General features: G+C 35.8%; 1 protein-coding gene across 4 annotated transcripts in view; it reads left to right on the top strand.

Annotated features, from left to right (window-relative positions):
* Window positions 1-24,523, top strand: part of LOC6043247 (A disintegrin and metalloproteinase with thrombospondin motifs 9) — a 355,560-nt gene that overhangs the window by 290,953 nt on the left and 40,084 nt on the right. For all 4 annotated transcript variants that reach the window (XM_038259917.1, XM_038259918.1, XM_038259916.1 and 1 more), the window contains 4 exons: window positions 3,646-3,836; window positions 9,576-9,696; window positions 14,735-14,966; window positions 22,605-22,757. In XM_038259917.1, the coding sequence (XP_038115845.1) occupies window positions 3,646-3,836; window positions 9,576-9,696; window positions 14,735-14,966; window positions 22,605-22,757 (697 nt within the window). The remainder of the gene's footprint in view (window positions 1-3,645; window positions 3,837-9,575; window positions 9,697-14,734; window positions 14,967-22,604; window positions 22,758-24,523) is intronic.

The following is a 24,523-nucleotide window of genomic DNA, read 5'->3' as shown; positions in this document are numbered from 1 at the left end:
CTTAAGTGACATTTGTGTATTTCTTTATTGAGAAACAAGCCTTTCCTGACAAACTTCGTTCTGCCTTTATTCGTTTGTTGACGTTTTTGACTTTTTTGCTTATTCAGCCTCCTGTGATCAAAACTTGATTTAATCCTTTCCCATACAATCGGCAAATTTTCCGGAATCGGTTCCAGAGTGGCCAAAGTTGTAACTTTTTGGCGTAAGAACCTTCCTTGGACTCACGAACTTACCATACGAACCCAACGCAACAAAGAGCATCTCGATCGGACGTTCCGTGTTGAATTGATTCGCGTTCCAACAAAACCGTCGAAATTTTGTATATATATTGAAGATAGAAAGATTTTGTGTCCAAACCCATCATATCACCAAATGTTAGTAAAACGTGAGGAAGGCAACAACCACATAGGTGGATTAAGTTTGTTTTTTTTTTGTTGATTTCGGTTAAAACAAGAACAGAACAAAACAATTAGTATATACACCGTACGTCAAATGAATTGCTCTAAAATCTCCTTTACCTTTTCAGAATGTAGTCCCGATTCTCTCCAGTTGAAGGTTGTGGCTTTATGATAATTTGTCAAATATTTTTTTATATAAAACATGAATGTCTAAACTTATCTAAAATTTTATATTGGCTGGTATAATTTTATTTGTTGTATTTTTAGTTGTAATTTTAGACATTTTAAAAGATTTTTTTTCGATGTTGGTGCATTTAAAAACCATAACAACGAGCAAAAACAAATCTTTTAAGCTGTAGATTACCTCCAATGAATAGTATTGAGCTAATTCTATGATTTCAGCTCGAAAAACATGACAAATATAATGAAACATGGTTTTTATTACTGTTTTAAAAATTTCCCGGGAAATTCAAAACCCGGGAAATTTGGACGCCCTAGCATCAATCGATGTGAAATTTTGTATCTTTTTTTCACCTTTACTAGAGTTTTGTTTTGTAATGAACTAAAATTTTCACATAATACCGTAATTTTTCGAAAATACAAAAATTTTCATAATTTGCAATATGGGAGAAAACGGAGCAAAATTTAGGATACTTTTTTTTTTGAAAATATTCAAATTTTCCCAACTTACCGTATTTTTTTTAAAATACTAACTTTTTTATTATTTGCCATGTGTGTGTCAAACGAAGCATGCTTTTTCACTTTTATTAGAGTTTTATGTTTTGTATACTGCCCCTGATCGCATAAATGTCCAATGTGAATTTTCATCATTTTTGAGTAATTGATGCAGTTTGGTTCAAAATCTTGTTCACTTTCAAAAGAGTCTAAAACATCCAGTATTTTGTTCTAGAAATCAGGAGGATATCCAGTTTTTCGTGAAAACTTTTAAAACACCTAGCCTTATGCGGGGACAAACTTGCCTTGCGTTTTTCTCAGTTTTATGAAGTATAATACTCATTTTTTAAACAAATTACCGTCCTATTTCGAAAATACTCCAATTTTCATAATTTGTAATACAGTGCCAAACAAAGCGAAACGATGTATTATTTTGTAAAAAATTTAGTATTTCATTCAAAAAACTCATAAACTTTGAAGAAAATGAACAAACGCGAAAAAAATGTAAGTGATCAAATTTCGCAGTCCCATACAAACTTTTGGATAAGCGAAACTCCGGATGATTGAGTCTAAACTGTATTGAGCAAATGGTTGAAAACTTTAATACCATCAAATTTTCTTTTTTTTTTTTTTTTCGTCAAGAAAAATGCTTTCGTTTAAGATGGAGCGGCCGTGGCTGACTGGTTACGGTGTTCGCTTTGTAAGCGAATGGTCCTGGGTTCGATTCCCATCTGCTCCCAACGAGAAAGTATAGGAAAATATAAATCTTGAAACTCTGAACATGTACGAAAAATCAAAGTCGCTCGAATCGGGGTTCGATCCCCCGTCCTTTGGATTGGTAAGCAAAAATGCTAACCACTAGGCCATAGCGACTTGGTGAGCTATGACTGGAATTAGGAATACTGTTATCACCATCTACTATATACGCGCTGGGTCCTTGTCCATTTGACAAGGGTTCGGAAGTTCTAAATAACGTTTGAATCCGATTGGTCCAAACGTTCTTCAGGGCGGGGCTTGTCGACAAAGCTGAAGTACCTCGCGCTCGGCTAGCCAGCGTAGAAATGGGTCACCGAAGCTCGGCAGAGCTAACACCTTCCAAATGCCTATGCGAGTTATTTGCATGTATAGAATGAGAGCTAAAAATACATGGAAACAACTCAATTTGTAAGAAGCGACCGCGTGGTCCCGTTTGGTTGGTTGCACACACACACACACAGAAAAATGCTTTCGTTTAAGATTTGATTATGAATAAAATCGCTGAGTATATCCCAATGCATCTATGTTCAATATTTTCCATAGCTCTCCTCAACACATGAATATATTAAGATTTTTTCGCAAAAAAAAAACGATTGAAAAAATCAAATGCATGTTAACCTAACATGTGCAAAAATAGTGAATATCCAGGATTGTGAGGTATTAATTTTGAAAATAATTAATCAAATTTGGGAATGTTATTTAAATTTAAAATTCCATGTTTCTCCAAACAAAGCAACGAAAAAACCTACAAAAAAAATCTCTTTTGTAAAATAATTAGAGGATTATTCGACGCTCAGATATTTTGCACGCAGCTGAATAACAACAAACTTTTACCTGTACTAAAAATCTAAAAAAAAGTCATCGTTTCAAATTACCTTATTAATTGTCGATTGTATTTTCATTAATTCATTAAATGATTTGGAACTGTTCAAATTTCTAGCTTATTATTCCGAGATTCTACAGGTGAAAATAAATCATTCGCCTTCCTAATTTATTCCTAAAATCACGTTATCACCCTTGATGATCTTGAACCTTGATTCGATTTTCAAAACTAACATATCTCACATACCAGCCTGTCTCTCACTTCTAGTCCAAGCTATAGGTGTGGAATTTCTGCAATTCCAACTTACAACAAAAAAATCATCTTTCGTCATGTGTCTCTATCAAACCGGCTTCCACCTCATTTCTGAACCATTGCCATCAATCACCACCGCAAGTCTCGCACCGTTCTTCGGTCCTGCCGCGGCCAAACAGGTTGATCCAACAATCCGAGAAAAGGTCCCCCAACGTCTCACCGTCGTCTCGAGGTGACGAAGCTAGACCAAGTGTCTGCCACTATTTATGCTAACTAGCCTGGCAGCGGGTGTTTCTCGTCATTTTGTGTTCATTGCTCAGGTCGAGTCGAAAAAAAACGAGCCGAGCCGAGGGAGTGGAACATTAAAAATCGTTAATTTGATTAGCATAATATTTTAATTTTTACGAGTCTCGGAGTGAGCAGCACTTCAGCATCCACAGCTCAAGAGAGACGCAGTCAGCCAAGTCGACGGCTTGGTGGCAGGCCTCAGTCCATGATCAGAAGGGAATGTTTTTTTTTTTTTGCTTGCTTGCTTTCCGACTTGTTTTGTTGATTGTTATGAATGAAAACAAGTTTGCGCCCTTTCTGAATGGATTATGAGCTGTTCAATGACACCTGTTGCGCGCGCGCGAAGAAGTTTGCCGATCAGCACTTTCGGTGCCTGAAGATCTGCACCCAAAGATATACACACTTATCGAGCGAGTAATCTTCATGAAGATTTGTTTTCCTTTCTGTTTACAGAACAACACAACAAGCAGCTGGAGCAGCTGACCAACGGCGTTGGACTCACCCATCACAGTCGGGCCAAGCGCAGTACGGCACACATCGCCAACAACGAGTACACGATCGAGGTCCTGGTCGCCGTCGACAAGAAGATGCAGGAGTACCACCGGGATACGCTCAAGTCGTACGTGCTGACGCTGATGTCGATCGTAAGTTCCTGACAAAAAAAAACTAATCTTCAAACAACTTTCAACGACAATTTGTCACCCCCAGCCGTCAAAACAAAACGCGTTTGCAACAAATTGTTACATAACGTCGTAACGAACACAACACATGCAGAATAAATGTGTCAAGTCAATAAATTTGCCCACCTCCACAGTTAATCAATTCCGCACAGTCTCCTAACCAGCTGATCGCGGGTTCGAAGCTGTACCCATGATCATCAACCTGTGCACCTACCTACGACTAACTGACTCGCAAGATTCGCTTGACTTGCTCACTTGCTCCCGTGTCTGCGTTGCGTTTCGCGCATAAATACACCTCCAAGACATCCGATCGCAATCAATCAATTCTGCATGTAAATGAATTTGTTCCCCAACACTCTCTGATGTACTCCTACGACTCGTCGGGGGTAAATTGGCAAAACAAAACGGGGTGCATCGAGCGGTTATGCTAACCCTTGATTTACCTATTTCATTAATTTATGTTTTATTTGATAATTTTATGTAAATGAAAAATCATTACCGTCATCAGGGGTGACATTGGGTCTGGGGGGTGAGATTGGGTCATACAAAAATGTTGAAATTTGTATGACCTAATCTCACCCCCAGACCCAATGCCACCCCTGATGACGGTACTACATCATAGACAACTACTACATTTATGATGTAGTTTCATTCTTGCAAAAGAATTCGCAATTCGCAATTCGCAATTTTCAGTGTAAGAACGGGCCTTGACCGATCTTATGCACCAGGTTCCCGACGAACACGCACTGCCCTTACACCTACATCTCACCCTTGCTCTGAGTCAGTACGAGCAGCACGCTAGAACACGCTTTGAGTGTTCGTGCCAGGCATGCACACCTTCTTTTCCGGTTACGCATTTTAACTCGGCCGGGGGTGGTACATTACGTAGGGTTTGATGTAAGTATAAGCGCCTAACCTAACCTAGTGTGCCTATCAACTTTCATAAAGCCAAAACTGTTTTATTTTAGTTTGAATTCAAAAACTAGTTGTTATTTACTGTGTATTGTTTTCTCCTGAAATCTTCCCTATTGTTGAGTCTGTTTATCTGTTGCTATTTCTTTTGTCGCGGTGTTTTGTTACAATTTTTGGTCCTAAGCATTTTATAAAAGTTTTTCAAAAGTACAATAGTAATATTTGCGTTAATCCTTTAATCATTTCATAAATTGAGTCAGGGCTCGAACCTCACTTGCTTAAGAAAAAGGTGAAGTTTCAAAACAATGGACAGTGAAAGAAATATACTATGTAAAGAATCAATAGTAAAAGAAAGATAGTAATTTATGAAGAAGATAAAGAAATTAACAATAGTTAATGAAAAGAGATAACAAACAAGTTTAGATTATTGTTATGATGGGCAATTTACAGGGAAGATGAGAAATTATTGAAATAGATAAATAAAAAAAAAAAAGGCACATGATAAACAAAATTGACATCGCTGCCAAATTAAAGGAAAGCAGACAGTTTGTTGCAGCATCATCAATTAGTAAAATAGAGTGGAAAAGCGTTAAGAAATAAGAGAATCAAATAAGTAAAATCGAAATCAAATGGAGGATAGTAAACAGAAGCTGCGTTCGAGAATCAGTGAAACAAAATTAACAGAATATAGATGATAGATAAAAACGGAAGGAAGAGAAACCCCGTTGTGTGATGTTTCAGGTACATCCACAGCAGTTGACTCAACATACTGCGAATCAAAACAATACCGTCTACAATCACAAATTACTTCCCTTTCCCACATTGTCGCGCCCCTTTCTTCTAGCCGTCTCGACTCTGACCCTCGCTGGTCAAAGGTTTACGATCCGTTTCCACAGGCCACCAGCTAGGTCATCATGAAAACCAAGCCAACGTGGAGGTAAGAAAATAGGACACTTGCAAGGAACCAGAGCTATACTGTCCGGATCAAGAAAGATCTAACAGGACTACGGACGTAGTCAGTGACGCTCCTTCCAGGATGTTCCTCGCCTGAGCGTCAACTGAAGGGATATCATCAGAATCATTCGCACTTGGCCTGCTTTCATTCTTGCAAAAGAATCAGATAAAAAAGAATTAAATTAAATTCAGTGCTGTTCCCTACGTAGGGTCAAAATCGAGTACCCTTATTCGAGGCAAAATGACCTAAATGATCTAAATGACCAAAATTACTAAAATGACCAAAATGATAAAAATGACTCAAATGACCAACATTAACAAAATAACCTACCAAAAAGTTCAGACCAAAAGGCAAAAAAGGACCAAAAGGACCTAAATGACCTCAATTACCAAAATGATCAAAATGATCAAAATGATCAAAATGATCAAAATGATCAAAATGATCAAAATGATCAAAATGATCAAAATGATCAAAATGATCAAAATGATCAAAATGATCAAAATGATCAAAATGATCAAAATGATCAAAATGATCAAAATGACCAAAATGACCAAAATGACCGAAATGACCAAAATTACTATAATTACCAAATTTATTAATTTACGTTTTGGTCTACGTAGCGCGATGATTTGACATAGCGATCGCGTTTTGGCAGGTTTGCACCAAGAAGAAGGAAAAGAAAACCAGCTTCACGTTTTGAAACCTGTGTTCATGTTCGTTCGTACGTGCTAAAAAAAACGTAAAAAATAGGGGATTGCTCACTATTTTATTTTTTCTTACTCTTGTTAGGACCATCCACAACCCGGTGGACACTTATTTGGAAATCTCAACTTCTCCCCCCCCCCCCCTCGTGGACAATTCCCTTACAAATAAAATCTTTTTTTGTATGGAGCTCGGACAATTGCAAACCCCCCGCCCTCCCTCCCTAAGGTGTCCACTTGGTTTTTGGATGGTCCCTTTATGAAAATATTATTTTAACAAAACTTAACGTCTAAATTATAACCTTTTTTAATATTTCTGAGCGGTGATTTTTTTCTCACCTGAAATTTTAAGAAAAATAGAATACAGTCATGCCTCGGTTTTGCACGCCTCGGTTTTGCACTGCCCCGGTTTTGCACCGTTCAGCTGCCTCGGTTAAGCACGGCCCAGTGCTTAACTGAAGCACAGAGCTTATGGGATTTTGGCTATATGGGAGACATTGGCTTTAATCGTATGAAAAATCATGCAAACATCAAAAAATTATAGTGTTTTGGAATCGGGATGATGACAGTTATCCATTAAAATTATTATTTCATGAAAATTTTCACAAAAATACGTATTTTTCCTGTATTTCGAAAAGACATTTTTTTTTCTCTAAAGAATCCAAAAATATATTATTATTATTGCAATATGGGTATCAAATGATCAGGTTTTTTTCATACATTTCGGATGTAATAACATTTTTTTTAGAAAATACTCCAAATTATCAAAACTACGTTTATTCGAAAAAAAAAAATACTCAAAATTTAAATTTGTACAATATGGGTATCAAACGATTAGGATTTTTTCATACATTTCGAATGTAATAACAACATTTTTAGAAAATACTCAAAATTTTCACAAAACTACGTATTTTTGTAAAACTTTTTAAAATTTCAGTTTTTACATTATGGGTATCAAATAATCAAATCATTTTTTTTTTCAAAAACAGTAGTTTTGTGAAAATTTTGAGTATTTTCATTTTTTAATAACTTTCGAAATGCTTGAAAAAATCCCGAACGCTTGATACCCACATTGTAAAAACGAAAATTTTGAGTATTTTTTTTTCGAAAATACGTAGTTTTGTGAAAATTTTGAGTATTTTCAAAGAATATTGTTATTACATTCAAAATGTTTGAAAAAATCCTGATCGTTTATCACCCACATGGTAAAAACGGAAATTTTGAGTATTTTTTTCGGAAATACGTAGTTTTGGGAAAATTTTGAGTATTTTCAAAAAATATTATTATTTCATTCGAAATGTATGGAAAAATCCCAATCGTTCGATACCCACATTGTAAAAACGGAAATTTTGAGTCTTTTATGAGAAAATACGTAGTTTTGTGAAAATGTTGAGTATTTTCTAAAAATGTTGTTATTACATTCAAAATGTATGAAAAAATCCCGATCGTTTGATACCCATATTGTACAAATTGAAATTTTGAGTATTTTTTTCGAAAAATGTTGTTATTACAGTCGACTCTCTGGTTGTCAATATCCAAGGGATCGCCGAGGAAGAGAATCATCAGTTTACAGAACGATGCAAAATGAAGAGTCGATTGAAAATATTTTTTTCTTGATACCCTGCTATGTGAGAGAATCATGGCAACGTCCATCAAACAAAAACAAACTAATGTCAAACACCCTTCAAAGCTTCGTTTCGCCAAGAAAAATGTCTATGCAAGCCATGAGAAAGTGAAATTATTGACAACCGGAAGAGATTTTTAAAGCAAACAGAATCCAAGGGACCGTCGACGAAGAGATCCTTCAAGCAAATGAAAATATCGAGGAATGAAGATAATTGAAGTATGCAGATTGAAGGGACTGAAGAAATCATCGATAGATGGAGAACTATTGATATCGAGAAGATCGACAGCCAGAGAGTCGACTGTACATCAAAAATGTATGAAAAAACCTGATCATTTGATACCCATATTGCAATAACAATATATTTTTGGTTTCTTTTGAGAAAAAAATGCATTTTCCAAATACAGGAAAAATACGTAATTTTGTGAAAATTTTCATGAAATAATAATTTTAATGGATAGCTGACATCATCCCGATTCCAAAACACTATAATTTTTTGATGTTTGAATGATTTTTCATACGATTAAAGCCAATGTCTCCCATATAGCCAAAATCCCATAATCTCTGTGCCTCGGTTATGCACGCCTCGGTTTTGTATCCCCCATATGCGGTGCTAAACCGAGGCACGACTGTAACTTGAGAATAATTTTTAAGGTGTGATTTTCCAATGTTTAACAATCATTTTTCTATGGTTACTTTTGACCGTATGTTGATAACATTCCTTTGAAAAAAGTATGCACGGAGAAAACCTCAAAATCGTGCACAAGCGTTCATGAAATTCTAAACCACGAACAAATTGATTTTGGGAACTGAACTGATGATAAAGTTATATAATGAAGAAATTTTTAACAGAGATTGACGATATTAAGCTAAGGGATAATCAATGATCTCCAGAGCACTTTCTCACCGCCAATAAACCAAGAAAAAAAAGTCCATCAGAAAAATTCAATTATTCACGCAATTACCACGCGAAACAGTTTGGCCACGGGCACTTTCGTTCTTCATCCACAGAAGCACTTGTCGTTCAGCGGTCTGTACACGCCATACATAGTAGCGCAAGCCACAGGTCGTCCGTCCGTCAGTCCGATGGTGTCTGTTTTCCCGCTGATTAATCACAGCTCGCGCACCGTGTACAGGGGACTAATCTTGATCCAATTGAACAGCTACTTTAGCTCACAGCATAATACTTAGTACTACTTCCAACGTTGTGTTCTGCTGGTGGTGGTGGCCAAAGCACGTCATAACTCATTCCGATCTCTCACGTACAGATGGCAGCAGCAGCATCCAGTGCATATAGGTTAAGTTGCACCGTTAGTGCTGCCGCTGCACGTTCCGGCGACGGTATCGGAATCTGTCGATCGGTTGTACCATAAATTTCCCGAAACTTCCCCCCTCCTTTTGCATCGCTTTCCCAATAGTTTGATATTTATATTCCACGTCTTGTGGTCTTTGCTGGTGAACCAATAATTCTTTGTTTTTTCACCTCTCTCTCTACCGCTCTTTCCCAACAGGTCTCCAGCATTTACGCCGATGCCAGCATTGGGAATTCAATTAAGATAGCCGTGGTGCATATTCTGTACCTCCACCAGGATCTGGCCGCCAGCAGCAAGCTCGATCAAAACGGCAGCAAAGGTAAGCTCCTAGAGAGAGAGAGAGAGATCTATTGCCCGCGGATTGTGGCAGTTGTACGAGTAGTAGCAAACATTTTTCAATTTATTTATTGTTATCGCGAACCAAATTTGTTATGTTTATGTTTATTGCGATTGTCACGCGCGACTTGGTTGCGGTTCCGGACGGAGGGAGACTCACTACGGCGTAGCACACCGTGCGACGACGGTGAGGATTGGGAAATTGATGCAAATTATGGGAAATTGAATCCCACGGGCTGAGAATTGCGGGATGTTCCGAGTAGAAGACAATTGCAGAAGAAATATAGATAAAATTTCACTATTTTCACTATAAAATTTAAATTGATACAAAAATCAAAAGAGAGTAAACATCTCAAAATCAAAAGAGAGTAAACATCTCGTTACTGCGAGATTTTGAATAAAAAATCATGAGATTAAATTCGAGTTTTTTGTGATTATTATTATTATTATTATTATTATTATTTTTTTTTTTATAGGTCCAATCTGGGTGATGAAAAGAGAGAATGCGTAACGTGATTTTTGAATGATCCCGCTTTGTTTACATCTACAAAGTAGGAAGCTGCTCAAGCACATGCATGACTGTTTTTCTTACTGATAAATGAGCTGTTTTATAATCAGTAGTATGCGTTTTATTTTGTCTAGTTTTTGACATTTTTTGCTTTAAAATTGTGTGTGTTTTCAAGTTTTGATCGGTTAGAAGAGGTTTTTCATTTTTACGGGTGACGAAGAACTTCGGCGATAGTGTCCTTCTGCGATGTCGCAGATTAATTCCCTGGCTAGTTTTGGAATCCTGCAGACCTTTCTGGTCAAGCAAATAAACATGGCTAATTCTAGCGAAGCTGATCCAACAAACAGAGCAGATTTTCACTAAACCAGTAGGTTTTCAAACGGACCCAAACGATAAAGACAGCTTCTGGATGGATACAACCGCATCGACTCCATAAACGACTTCCATTCATAATTTAAAAAAAATACGATCTTGCCTTCAACTTTATTAACATTTCTCGACTTCAACTTTAGGTTTTCAAAAGCCAAACATTTTTCATTCTTGCTAAAAAAAAAAATTATCGATAACAATACTCTCTCATTTGGGCGAACAGTAAATTGGTTCCACTTTGACAGTTCAAAACTGAGGCCGTTTTGCGAACCACTATTCATCACCCAGGGTCCAATGAACCAAATTTCCAGTTTTTTGCTTTTTGGGTGTTTTTGAAACCACCTTGAGTCAGGGGTATTAAAAAACACACAAAAAGCAAAATCTGATAATTTGGTTTATTGGACCTTTTAAAAAAAACTCCAGTTATGAAACAAGTCAGTTTATCAGAAAATTTCATCTGAAATTTAAATTAAGATATTGTCTGAAGAATTGTTGGGAAACGGAAATAACGATTTAAAGTATTAAAAATAAATCGTTACAAGCTCACAACAAAGAGCTTTTTCAAACAATTATATGTGAGAGATCGTTTAAAAAATTATTATCTTGCGAAAGGATTTTATGATCGATTTGATGGACTAAGACTTTTCGAAAAAAAATGTTATACAGAAAAAACATTTTTTTATTCCACTTATTATCCCTAAAATTTGAATTACCAAAATTGTTTTTTTTAAATGTTTTATATGTTTTTATAATTTTTTATATAATTTTTTTATATGTTTGAGGGTACTAAAACGACATATTTTGAGCCATAGTGGGTGATAGTGCAGAACCATTAGGAGATATGAATTTTAAAAATGTCGTGTTTTTTGGAAAATATTAAAAATCTGGTAAGAATTACTAAATATCGTTTTCAAAATCAAAATCAAATTTGCAATCGAAACTATTTAACATTTTTCATATAAAATGAACCGTTCTGAAGTTATAGCAAATTTACATTACTTCTTTTAAGAAAAGCACCTCCGGAGAAAAATATGTTTGAAAATATAAGAAAATTTCCTATCATTTCCTCTCTTTATCTTAATCGGACAATTAGTTTCTGAGATACATACTCACAAAAAAATCGAATCGATGAAAATTAATTCCTCTGAGTGTGACCTAATAAACCTGCAATTTTCACCTGACGATATCTCGGAAACTTTTGTGAAATGTCTTTTCATTAATAATAATTTCAAATTTTAAAATCAAGCATAACTTTTAAAAAGGTCTACAAATAGACCAAATAAAATTTCGTATTTCAGACCAAATTTGAAAATTTTCTTTCCGAATGCAAATTTAATTAGCAAGCTTAAAAAATATTTTGGAAATTTTGTTGGCATGCATAGTTGCATTCTTAAACATACAATTTTGGTGGATTTACTGAAAACATTTCATAGCACAAATTCAATGGCTTATGTCAGGCTGACGTCTGGCGAAAAAGTGTCAATCTCCGTTAAACTTGTCACCGTCATTACCAGATACAGATTTTCATATATTTAAGTACTCATTTTGTATGCCCAGTCCATAAAATTGAATGGAGACTTGTATGGAAAAAAATGTTCTAAAATTGCTTCTTTTGACATAAAGCAATTCCAGCTAAAATCATGTATTTTTCTGGTACTTTTGTATCCGACCCTCTCCGATTTCAATGAAACTTTGTAGACATGTTTTCCTAGGCTTTTTTGTATATGGAGCCAATTGTACTCGAAAAGTAAGTTATTTAAATATTTTTGTATTTTATAATTTAAAAAATACTGTATATCAAAATAAAACTTGTAGGAGGCCTTCTGAAAAAAATACACTGAAAGAAAAATACACGCCACTTCTATGAGATTTTTCAATTTTTAAGTTTAAAAGTTGAATTTTGAGGTGATGCTAAGATTTTTTTTTCGTTCAAAATTTTTGAGAAAATAGCCTAAGATGTTACAAAATGACTCACGAAAAATGCAGAATGGTATGCCTCTCCTAAAAAAATACAAAAATCATTTACTAATACTGTTTTTTGAAAAATTGTCTAAATGTCAAATTTTTTTTAGAAACCGATAGTGTGATTCGATTCCCCAGACAATTTTACATCGAGCAATTCCAGGATTTTTTCTGGTTCTTATGTACCCGACCCTCTCCGATTTCAATGAAACTTTGTAGACATGTTATCCTAGGCCTATATAAGTCATTTTTGTGTATATGGAGCCAATAGTACTCGAGAATAACATTTGAGAAGGGCGTAAGGTATTTAAATATTTTAGTATTTTGCAATTTAAAAATTACTGTATCTCGAAGCCGTCACATCGTATCAAAAAGTGGACAAACTTGTAGGAAATTGGACATACCATCCTGCATTTTTCGTCAGTCTTTTAGTAACATTTTAGGCTATTTCCTCAAAAATTTTGAACGAAAAAAAATCATGACATCACTTTCAAATTTAAGTTTTAGACTTAAAAATAAAAAAATCTAATAGATGTGGCGTGTATTTTTGTTTCAGAAAGCCCGTCCAATTTCCTACAAGTTTGTCTTTGACCACTTTTTGATACGACGCAACGGCTTCGAGATACAGTAATTTTTAAATTAAAGAATACAAACATATTTAAATACCTTACGCCCTTCTCAAATGTTATTCTCGAGTACTATTTGCTCCATAAGCACAAAAATGGCTTATATAGGCCTAGGATAACATGTCTACAAAGTTTCATTGAAATCGGAGAGGGTCGGGTACGAAAGTATCAGAAAAATTCCTGATTTGAGCTGGAATTGCTCCATAAAGTCTCCATATTGACCAAACATGTTGAAAAATAGCTTTTTTGGTGGTTTTTGGCAATTTCTATATGACAGACTTGATTTTTCATTGTGGTTCAGTCTCGTTAATATTTTAACAGAGCTTAAATACATGGCTCATAACTGAAAATATTTTTTATTTTCAGTGTGGTAGAATCCAGGATAGTAAATAAGCTTACGTAAATATTAAAACGAGTCAAAGTAAAAAACTGTCATCACTTATGTCAGTAATGTATGAAAAAAGCTTCATAAAAAAAATATCTATTTGGGAAATCGTAGAGAACTACTCGACCTAATCGCTGAAATCACGACTCTTGGTTTAAGTATGTTGATAGTTAATCATAATTCAATACCAAGTAAAGCAAAATTGCTTCATCAAGAATCGATCCTATTACCTCCACCGCCTCGGGACACCCGCCAGTAACTCATTTGCAATAATAATTGAATTTTTATTGGCACGGTTCTACCCGTAAAAATGATTACTATCTTAACTACTGTAATAGGTCCCACTGCGCAGCGGCAGCTGTTGCTGACTGGCCGCTGGCACCGACTGGTCCTCCGATTTTCTCGTCGCGACCACGAAGAACTCCCGTTGAGTTGTAACTTTATCGGTGGAAAGCCACGGCTAGGTTCTGGTTGTCCAAAAGGAGATTAATACGAAATAAATGCAGATAGATTACTCGCGAGCAACAAAGTATGATTGATTTTGAAATTGTTTTAAGGAATTTTGCGAAATGTTCGTTGTCAGCGGGTTTTCTTCGCGTGGACAGCAACTAAAATCGGACAAACTTTACAAACAAGTAGCATTCGCGCAGACATTTCAGTCGATTTGTCTGCGCTCTGCGCGCTGGTCTACGGTGAAGTTAATTGACTAATTGGCCCCAGTCTAGACTGGGGTAGACTTTTGATCTGCTGGCACATAGAAAACTGCATTTGCAGCCGGCACCATTACTCTGTGAGGAATGTCTACGCAGCTGAGAGCTAGGTATAACGCAAACGAGCGATCGTAATAAGTCAGCTTGTTGACACGTTGCGTCTCAGATGTTGGCGCTTGTTCTGGTGAACCACAAAGGTTGTCAAACTGACCGGTCGCGGAGACCAAAAACAATGACCATTCGGGACAGGGAGTTGAAAACTAATATTTATTACCCTGTGGAAATGTACGACAAGCGTTGATTAATAACCTACACCCAAGTGTGACATAAATCATAACATGCGTAAAGAATGCTGATTGAAGTTCGCAGAATGTGAAAAATGTTGTTCAAATTCTCACTAACATTCCTAACCGCTGGTGACTCAGCCCGTTACTAATAAATCACCGTCGGTATACTTTCAGGCGTTTCCGCGTCCGAGATGCTGCAGGCGTTCTGCAAGCTGAAGGCGGCTTCCAACTTCCACCACGATACGGCGTTTCTGCTGACGCGGGAGCAAATCTGCCGCCACCAGTCCAAGTGTGACACGTTGGGGCTGGCCGAGCTCGGCACCATGTGCAAGCGGTCCTCGTGTGCGATCGTCCAGGACAACGGGCTGTCGGCGGCGTTCACGATCGCGCACGAGCTGGGACACGTGTAAGTTTGCTTCTTTTTATTTTATTTTTTTACAAAGTTGAAAAATTTATCAATACATCACTAAGGCTAGTACAATAAACTAAATCACCGTGAAATATGCCCTGCAACGGTTCTTCCTAGAGAGCGAGACCACCAGTAGCACAACAGGACGCCACCATGTAATTGGAGGTCATTACCAATCACAATAACTTATCCTCCAGCTCATCCATTCCCCTCGGCCGTCACTCGGCGGAAAGATAAATGATTCATTCCGTGGGTTTGATCGCGGACGTGCGGTACATGATAAATAGGTCCACACTCTTGGCCAGCCACGAAGTACTTCCCGGATGATTAACACCGCAGAGTAAAACAAAACAAAAACTGGAGGCTAATTTATATGATAAATATATTACACAGTGGATAGCGATTACCCTTAGGATCAGAGATGATTATATCAACCAACCACCTTCCAGATATTGAACCGTCCCAGTTAGACCCATTTCCGCTCCCGTCTCTGGTTCAGAATAAAAACGTGATCTAACGACTCTCTAGCGACAGTCGTTCCGTCAGTACAGTAGTCAATTAACGACTAACGCGTGTTTGACATAGAAACAATCAACCGGCTCAGCTGATGTGTCACTTGATACATCAACCTATCCCCGCCATAGACAGACAGGGTGGACGGGACAGACAGTCAACAGACTTGCGCTTGTCTCATTGTTTTGCCTGACCGCGCGCGCACTTCAATCAATAACAATCGGGCTTAGATCGAGTGTGATGTTATTTATGGGGCGTGAACTGTCCCTTTCGCGCTCGTGCACGGTTCACTTAGTGGTCATGGCCACTGAGCGGGGCGCGACAAGTGTCATGCGCTATTATTACATTTTTTATTTTTTTTTATGAGCCGGGTCCGGACGTCTAAGCTGTGGCGCCCTTTTTAGGGCCGGCAAGATGATGAGTACGGCGGGTGTGAGCTACTAATTACTGGAAGCGCCAGCGGAATACGTAATCGCCCCCTGTGAGTCGTCAAGTTGGTCTGGTTAAGTTTTTGTTGTTTTATAGATTTGGAAGCACTTCCACGAACCAATAACTACCCGAGGGAAAATGAATTGGTCAGTCGTTTCTAGGGAAATACAATGTAGTTGTTTCGGTGTAATATGGTAATGTAATTGTTTATCCAAACTGTGATCGTAAACAAGTCCAAATAGATCTAACGGCGTGTAATGACTAATTGTAACATTGTTTGGGTTCTTTGGAATACTGAACCTTCTATCCATATAATAATCTATCATTGCGTTCGTTCATTGCGTAATTTTCGTTGTCTATTTTTTATTGTCGACCTTAAACATGACCCCTCTACAGTGGTTTAGAATTTTCAAATCCAAGATGGGCGCCAAAATGGCGGAGATAAAATATTGAAAAAATGCATTTTGTAATTTAATTGGCAATCAACCAATTCAACCAAAACGAAATATTTTTTTTCATGATTCGATTATCCTAAGTCTCATGCAAACCTTCGTATAATCGAAACTTAGGATAATCGAGGCTTCGGATAATCGAGTCTGGACTATATGTTTACAAACAAATTTCCCTTGAATTCTCGGGAAATTTTAAAATTATTCAAAATGGTTTAGATTAATAATTTTGCAATCAAATCGTAATGGAAAGCAACCTTAATAGTGAGAAAAAAATCAAGAATCAATTCATGGCTTATCAAAAATCTAAAAAAAAAATTTCATTTTTAAAACAATAAAAAATTTCATTTCCAACCTGAATAAAATACAGAAATATTTTTTTGTACAGTCAAAGAATCGTCAAATAATTTGGGTGATGATTCCAAATATTGTTTTGTAAAACATTAGGCCAATTCAAATCAATATTACTTTTTCTCAATTTTTCACATTTTTATAACTTCATCATCCCGGTACGAGAATCAAACTCACGACCTCTGGATTGGAAATCCAGCACGTCGTTAGTCGAAACCCAACCCCTACCGGTCAGTATTCCCAGTGAGCAGATTTGCTCTTTTAAGGGATCTGATTGTGCCGAGCCAGACAGGAATCGAACCCATAACCTTCCGCTTACAAGGCGAAACACGTAACCTCACGGCCACGGTAGCTCGGCAAAAACAAAAAATCAAAATTAAGCCATATCCAAAGTTCCGTAAAACGTGAGTGACTTTGATAGTCTTGAGATTTTTCCGCAAAAAAGAGAACAAAAAAACGTACGAAATGGCATGGAATTACACTGGTAGAGAAGGTAAATAAGTGCTCAAAGTACTTCTAGAAGATGTTTAAAAAAAATAATGGTTTAAAAAGATAGTTAACCATAATTAAGAAAGTGTTGATGAACAGCACTATCTTAATATTCTCAAAGTGACTTGATTTACTCAATGAACATGATTTCAAATCGAAATAAGGAATGTATTTTTTCGGATTCTTTGGGCAATTATCCACTAGGAAAAGGCATCAAAAATTGTAAATAATAGATATTATGTGTTTTTGAAACATAATTAAGAAAATCTCAAAATTTATATGCATTTTCAGTAGAAGTGTGAAAACAAATTCGTGCTATGAAATCAGTTTAAAATGCAATATGAATCGATAATATTATAAACAACTACTTTGAATTTTATAAACAAAACTAGTCTTAACTAATTAAGATTTAGTTCTGACTTTTTAGCAATCTTACCTAAAATTTATATGTATTTTGTAGAAAAATGTTTAAATTTAGCTAACTAAATGTAAACATTGATTTTTTTTTCAAAGACTATATAAGCAACCTTATTGATGGTACAGATGACGTAAAAATAAAACTTGAACACCTAAAATCTGATTTTAACAAGAAATGTCAGAGCCTTGTACCGCCAGTGGGAAGAACATCATATTTTTATAATAAACATGGTAAAATTATGTTTTCAGTTGAACAATTCTCCCCTAATTCCGGAAACCGGTTTTTTAGTAATTTGTATTTGGCTGAAACGTTATGATCCTATGACCAAAGAAGCCATTTTGTGTAATTCGTTCACCCATACAAGTCTCATTACAATTTTGGCTGCTGTCCATACAAAAATGGTACGTCTGTATCTTGCCAAAGAATTTTCTGATCTGATCGATTTGGAGTCTTGAGCACCATTTTAGGTATTGATTAGAAAAAAATGAACAAGAAAAAAATCAATTTTACCGATTTTCAATTTACATCTCTTTTAACACTGGAACGCCCAACGCATGTCCAACTTACACGGACGCCCAAGCCTCCCAAATAAGTTGGAACGGTAACTTCAACACGCCCGTTCTCGGGCATAACTCAACCAATCGGAACGATTCTTGTTCCCAGTGATTTGTAAGAATGTCTAGATGATCCTAAAATTTTGCAGAACTTGATTTGAACAAATCTGTAATTTCTGCGACCGAAAATATCGTTCCAACTTTTTTTAAACGACTGCCTCCGCGGAATTTTCGGCGATTTTTTTTTACACGTGAAAAAAAAAAGTTGGAACGATGTTTTTGATCGCAAAAATTACAGATTTGATCAAATTAAGTTCTGCAAAGGTCTAGAATCATCTAGACATCCTAACAAATCACTGGAAAGAAGAATCATCTTGATTGGTTGAGTTATGCCCGAGAACCATTGAGTTGAAGTTACCGTTCCAACTTTTTTGGAGCCTTGGGCGTTGGAATATTAAAAAAAAATCTATTACCCTAAATCCTTAGTTTTTGGGAGCGTTCTTTTATTACGTAATGCAAAAAAAAAAGATTTTTGGATAAAATGCATTAGTTCTATTTTGGCAAAAATAAACGCAATTTTAAAATTGACCGCGATCTTTTCAAAATCCTAGGTTTAAGTTTGGATGCCATTCAATTATTTCAACGTTTTGGTTCGAGTAGAAATCTTGACAAAGAGATCAAATTATTCATAAAAGTCCAATGTGAAATAACTTTTAAAACCATATCATTCTGAAAAATAATCTTTTTATCAATTTTTTTAAAAAAGAGCGAAAGAGCCGTTCAAAAGAGCGGTTTTGCCCACCTCTAGTATCAACAAATGGCTATATCTTAAAAATGGTGCACTTTTTCAAAATTTCACTTAAGTACTTTTTAATTACAAATTCGATTTTACATCGTAAAATGAAGTAGATACATTTTTGCGACCGGTATTTCGATTTTTTTTAAAGTGGGTATTGATTCAAAAATTCATAACTCGGTCAAAGATCTTTGCCCATTCTGGAAATTTCTGAAAAGTTGGAATTTGATGTCCCCTAAAACATATCAGTAATTGAAAAAGATTAAAAATCAGCAAAAAATGTTTAACCTTGTATATTTTTTATTTTATTTTTTTTTCAGTGTAGTCCATATCCATCCATACCTACAACTTTGCCGAAGACACCAAATCAATCAAAAATTCCTTCAAAAGATACAAGGGCTTTTGTTAATTTGATTTGGTTAACCGCGGTGGATTTTCTTGAAATAATTCGAACTGTCAAAAATCCACCAAAGCATCTACCACATTGATCGCACAAAAATCTGTGGTAGAAAAGTATCCACCGGTATATGCTTTGGTGGATTTTTGACAGCTCGAATTATTTCAAGAAAATCCACCGCGGTTAACCAAATCAAATAAACAAAAGCCCTACAGCTTTTTGAATTTTTAATATCATTTTTGTATGGACACCCGAGCAGGGGTAAATAACACGGGAATATCAAATTTTGGTATTACTTGGGCAAATAACAGCGACCAAAATGTGCTCTTGGTTGCCCAGTAATAGATGGTAAAATACCATGAAATCATACCAAAGTCTAGTATGTGGAAGGGCACAACAATACCAAACCATGTTATTCCAAGGGTAAAATAATACCTCAAAATAAAACCATTTCAATACCAAGTTGAGGTCTTCTGGATTTTTGAACATTGCTTGAATACCAAAACTTGGTATTGCCATGGTTTAATTTTTAGGTATTCCCGCGCCCTTGGAAAATCAGATTTTGGTATTCCTATGGTCTTCCAAATACATGATTTGGTATGATTTCATGGTATTTTACCATCTATTACTGGGCAACCAAGAGCACATTTTGGTCGCTGGTATTTGCACAAGAAATACCTAAATTTGGTATTTTCATACCATTTTTAGTGCAACAGTTGCAGTTAGTGAAAAAACGGAAATGATCCATAAGCAACAGCCAAATATACTCACCTGATGATTCCATGTTGTTCTTAGTGATATTCTTCACCACATTGAATGCATTTGTCATTGATGAACGGCCTGTGCTTGAAGTTCTTGAAGATTCTGAAAAATAACAAGATTGAAAAATAAGTGTTATTAAAATGAAACTGGATTGAAATTCACCAAAATTCTATAATCTGTCGATTAACTCGTTTTTCAAAGTATTTGGTTATCCCAACTTAAAGAAATTTCAACGTTTAGAAAAAAAAATCTTAGTGGGTATATAAAAAAAAATTGAAAATCAGCTTTAACATTTTTGGGTTTCAAGTCATTTTAGCGCAAAATTAATTATCTCATCAAAATTTATAAAAAAAAATCCCATAGTTTCAGAGGAATTTGATAAAACATATTAATATCAAAATAATACCAAAATGTGCCATCCTGACTTAGAAATTTTTCCACAATTTCAAGTCATTTCTTTAGGGGGTATATCAAAAATGTTTGAAATCAAGTTTGAAATTTCCGGTTTTCAATGAAAGCATTCGCTTTGAGACATCATTTTAGCGCAAAATTAATTATTTTGTCAAAATTGGTCAAAATTTTCCCATAGTTTCAGAGGAATTTGATAAAACACTTAAATACCAAAATGTGCCATCCTGACTTAGAAAAATTTCACAATTTCAAGTCATTTCTTTAGGGGGTATATCAAAAATGTTTAAAATCAAGTTTGAAATTTCCGGTTTTCAATGAAAGCATTCGCTTTGAGACATCATTTAAGCGCAAAATAAATTATTTTGTCAAAATTGGTCAAAATTTTCCCATAGTTTCAGAGGAATTTGATAAAACATTTTAATACCAAAATAATACCAAAATGTGCCATCCTGACTTAGAAAATTTTCCACAATTCCAAGTCATTTCTTTAGGGGGTATATCAAAAATGTTTGAAATCAAGTTTGAAATTGGTCAAAATTTTCCCAAATTTTCAGAGGAATTTGATAAAACACTGTAATACCAAAAGAATATCAATATGTGGTGTTCGACCATTGGCAAATTCTGCAATTTTGCAATATCAAAACAATACCTTTAATTGGTATGATAGCACATTTTGCTCTTGCATAATCCTTAAGACAAATTTTAAAGGGTCCAGGAATACCAAAATTTGGTATTGACACCAGAGAAAGGTATTATTACGCATTTCCCTTGTTATTTACCCATGCTCGGGCATCTGCCAAGTTTGGGCATACCGAAGTCACCAAAAAAGATTCAGCCGGATTAAAAAATACAAAAATTAAAATTAAGAAAAGACTATGATGACATTCTAAAAATCGACAAAATTGAAAAATGTCCACATTCCATCAAGAACCCATTCTGTACTCTTAAGTGCTCATCGCGTCCCATCGTTTGCTCGCACATTTTAGCGTTTTAAATCGACCGTTAAAATTACCATTAAATAAAATTAAGTAACCCCTCACGGTAGACCGCCCCGAAATGGCAAAACGATCATCACGTCAAATTATCGACTGTAATCGATACACACTGCACACTGAGCAGTTCTCAACATCAGCTCAAAGTAATCGTCCAAGTGGATGCTGCTTGCGCGGACGACAACCACACTGGAGAAAGAGTCCAAGATCAGATCCTTGATTTGCGATAGGGTTACCAGGGACTTGAACCATTGGTCAATTAAGTCATTTCATCGATTCGATCTTAAGAAATAATGTTTTTTTTGCAAGGATGAAATCTCAGTGCAATTTTCCGCCAAGGTTCGACTTACAATCGCTTACCTTAAGCGGTGCAATTATCATCCTTCATCTCTCTCTCTCGGTGCATTTGAACGACGAGCGATTCCTCGTGGGGCCATATTTGGCAGCAGTGGCGGCGGCACGTTGACGTTTGGCAGGGGCCTGTCCCGAAAAAAAAATTATCGTTTGGCAATATGGCAGGTCAACCTTTTAAATCAATCTCTAAGGGATTCTGACGGAACGATCATTTCTCTGCGGTTCGGGTTTGGGGCCATAAATTTAAGGCATCGTTTAAATTGAAGTCGTCCATCGGTGTCGATCAAATAAGACGAAATTTAATAAAATTGATTACTTCTATAATGATGCAATGCATTTCTGCAAGGAGTATAATTAGAGGAGGGGGGGCAGGAATTGTTGAATGCAATGCGGGACTGCCAGGGTAAAAATGGGTCATTAGTATGGGATCTGCGAAAACGTTGAAACGTTTGCCGGTTCTGACTGCTATTGAGCCATTATTGTGCGGATTGGGCCAAACTTTATGGACTGCGTCAATTGAGGGATGATTGCGGTATAATAATATGTTGAAGGATTTCGATTGATGGACCATAATTGAATGGGAGATTAGAAAATGACGTTTGATCCATGCTTTGTTGAAGGAATCATCTATAGCGATTACACTTGCTTTAACAATAGATTGTCTAAACGTCTACCATGCTATTTGCAATTTAATAATCGAGTTCCCTATTTCTATTTCAGACTCAGCATGCCCCACGACGACGACGTCCGATGCATCCCGTTCCGGGGTGAAGGCAGCGGCAAGCAGAACATCATGTCCCGAATGCTGGACCAGAACACCCATCCGTGGTCGTGGTCCAACTGTTCGCGGAACTTCGTCACCGAGTACCTGGAGTGAGTATTTGCTGTCTTTTTATGACCGATTCTTAGCGGAAGTACACCAGATTTCACTTTTTTTTTTATTTTAATGAGGATTTACTAAGGCCGCTGCAAATATTTTTCAAAATTTAAGTCGTCCCCCTCGGTTCGAAAAATCGAATTTCATCCAAATCTGAGCAAAATATTAAAACAAAGTTTATTGCAAAAATATGAAAATTTCCAAATGGCTATTGAACTTTTTTGATGAAAAACATCTTTTGAACATCATTGAACATTTTAATCAAGACTAGCATTTCAAAAGGGCGTAATATTGAAAAGCTAGTATTGATTCGAAAATAGTCAAAATAATGTTTTCGAAAAGATCGGAAATTTCACGAATGTCTCATATTTTAACATTGAAAATCGGACCATTAATTGCTGAGATATTGGCATTAGAAAATGGGGGGTTGTTTGGTTGAGACTTAAACATCTTCAATTTTCCTGTTTCTTTTTTCTTTTATCCGCTGTATCTAACCAACCAGTGATCAAATCTTCAATGTTTAGTAAACGAAATTGTAGGAAATTTTCTGATTTTTTCGAAAAAAATATTTTATACCGCTTTAAAAAATCAATAAGTTAGTTAGTTATCTTTATTAACAAGCCTTTCAGCCATAATCGCTGGTTCGGTTCGATATTGAAAAAAACACGGAATTTTTCAGACAAACTTGAACTTTAAATGGCTTTATTTTGAAAACGGTACAACAAATCAAAAAAATTGTGAAGTACTTTTCGATTAAAAATTTGATTTCACATAAAAAATACACAGAAAAAATGTGAATTTATTCGAAACGGAAAAAATAAATCACATTTAAACTCAGTTGATGTAAACTTGAGATTCGACGTAAACGGTTGAATCACACGTAAAATCATGTTTTTACGTTTAATTTGTCGCAAATTTACATCAAATCGCATTTAAATTTAAATGTTTAATTACGTGCAAAAGTGTTGCAAAAATCAGCATTTAGAAAAAATCATAACTCGTCGGCAAAATGTTGGTCCATAGGGGAAGGTGGGGCAAGACGACCATATGGGGCAAGAGGAACAATCGCTCGTACGGGAGTAATTTTTACAATTTTGATTATTTCCAGTGTGAGGAATTGTTGCTAGCAATTCAAATAGCTGATTCTACAACCACATAACCGCCAAAACGACGTAAACGCCACTGGACATAAGATTGAATGAAGTTTTTTTTCAAAACCTTTGTTTTCATGTAATATTTGGAAAGTACAAAATAAGGCTTGACTTGCACCTATTATAAAGTATAATTTAACTTTTGGTTATTTTTGTTTAGAACTTTTAAAAAATCATGTGCAGGTGTGGCAAGTGTACCATATGGATTTTCAGTATGGAAAAAATACGAATTGCTTGTGAAATAAATACATTAATATACTTAAAAAATGATAAACAATTGTTATAAAAAATGTCCATACAAAATATAGTGATAACATGAAAATTAACTATTTATCATATAAGAAATATTTTTTTCATAAAAACGATCAAATTTAAGTTAAAAAATATTTTTTGAATAAACATTTCAAATACATTCTAATCTGATGTATTTAAGTGATAACAGTTCAATTATTAGCAAATTAACATGTTGTTGTATGAAAACCCGAGGTACAGTTGAACCGCGTGTACCGCACGGTGCAGGGAAGCTTGGTGTCGCTGTTTGTGTGCTTGGGTGAGTGGTTATTATAATTAAATAATGGCATCATTAGTGCGCTGACCACGGGGACGCGCTG

Source organism: Culex quinquefasciatus, chromosome 3 (genome assembly GCF_015732765.1).
Source record: "Culex quinquefasciatus strain JHB chromosome 3, VPISU_Cqui_1.0_pri_paternal, whole genome shotgun sequence".
NCBI classification, from domain to species: domain Eukaryota; kingdom Metazoa; phylum Arthropoda; class Insecta; order Diptera; family Culicidae; genus Culex; species Culex quinquefasciatus.
Note: the sequence above shows the minus strand (reverse complement) of the source record. Positions and strands in the feature narration are given on the sequence as shown.